The sequence below is a fragment of the Bison bison genome, unplaced genomic scaffold (genome assembly GCF_000754665.1).
Source record: "Bison bison bison isolate TAMUID 2011002044 unplaced genomic scaffold, Bison_UMD1.0 scf7180017864535, whole genome shotgun sequence".
Taxonomy (NCBI): Eukaryota; Metazoa; Chordata; class Mammalia; order Artiodactyla; family Bovidae; genus Bison; species Bison bison.
In genome coordinates, this window is record NW_011495084.1 from 13,389,083 (window position 1) to 13,390,059 (window position 977).

Below are 977 nucleotides of genomic sequence, written 5' to 3' on the forward strand. Positions count from 1 at the left end.
CATTCAGCTCTATTCTGTGCTCCCGAACCAAGGGAACTGTATTTTGATTTCTAAATGTATTTTTCTTAATAATTAAAGTAGATGTACAATGTATGTTCAGTAGAACACAAACAGGGTATTTTAGTTAAGTTATATTGTGTGTAAGCCAGAGTGACTTGCTGCTAAGTCACTTCAGTCGTGTCTGACTCTGTGCGACCCCATAGACAGCAGGCCACCAGGCTCCCCCATCCCTGGGATTCTCCAGGCAAGATCACTGGAGTGGGTTGCCATTTCCTTCTCCAATGCATGAAAGTGAAAAGTGAAAGTGAAGTCGCTCAGTCGTGTCTGACCCTCAGTGACCCCATGGACTGCAGTCTTCCAGGCTCCTCCGTCCATGGGATTTTCCAGGTAAGAGTACTGGAGTGGGGTGCCATTGCCTTCTCCACCAGAGTGACTTACCGACACCCTAATATGTGTGTTTATATGTTTGTAAGCATATGTCTAATTTTCTCCCTACCTCTTTGTATATTTAAAATGTAGTTTTTTAAAAAACAATATCCATGAATGTAGGATAATAATTAGACAAAGATGTGTAATTTGGATATATGTCACTTTCCTTTTAATTTTTAACAGGTGGCTAAACCCCTTGTTTAAAATTGGTCACAAACGGAAATTAGAAGCAAATGACATGTACTCAGTGCTTCCAGAAGATCGCTCCCAGCACCTCGGAGAAGAGCTGCAAGGGTAAGCCCAGGCAGGAGGGAGAAGGGGAGGGAGAGTGAGAATTTCCATGTGTGGCTAAAGGTGTAGCCAGAGCTTTGCCTTCCTCTGGGGTCTTCTGAGCCTCCTTCCCTGACACTGAACTGTCAGCCCTTCATGCTGATCCCAGGCTTAGCCCACTTTGGAGGTTGGGGGAGCCTGTATTCCCTGTGTGAGTGGATGTGGAGGGAGCCCACAGCCATGGCCCTGGAGACCTAGTTCTGTCCCAAGAGATGGGG

General features: G+C 45.9%; 1 protein-coding gene across 1 annotated transcript in view; it reads left to right on the plus strand.

The window, feature by feature from the left end:
• LOC104982649 (multidrug resistance-associated protein 4-like) overlaps nt 1-977 on the plus strand; it is a 350,332-nt gene that overhangs the window by 1,867 nt on the left and 347,488 nt on the right. The window contains 1 exon segment of the mRNA XM_010832083.1: nt 613-723. Coding sequence (XP_010830385.1) covers nt 613-723 — 111 coding nt within the window.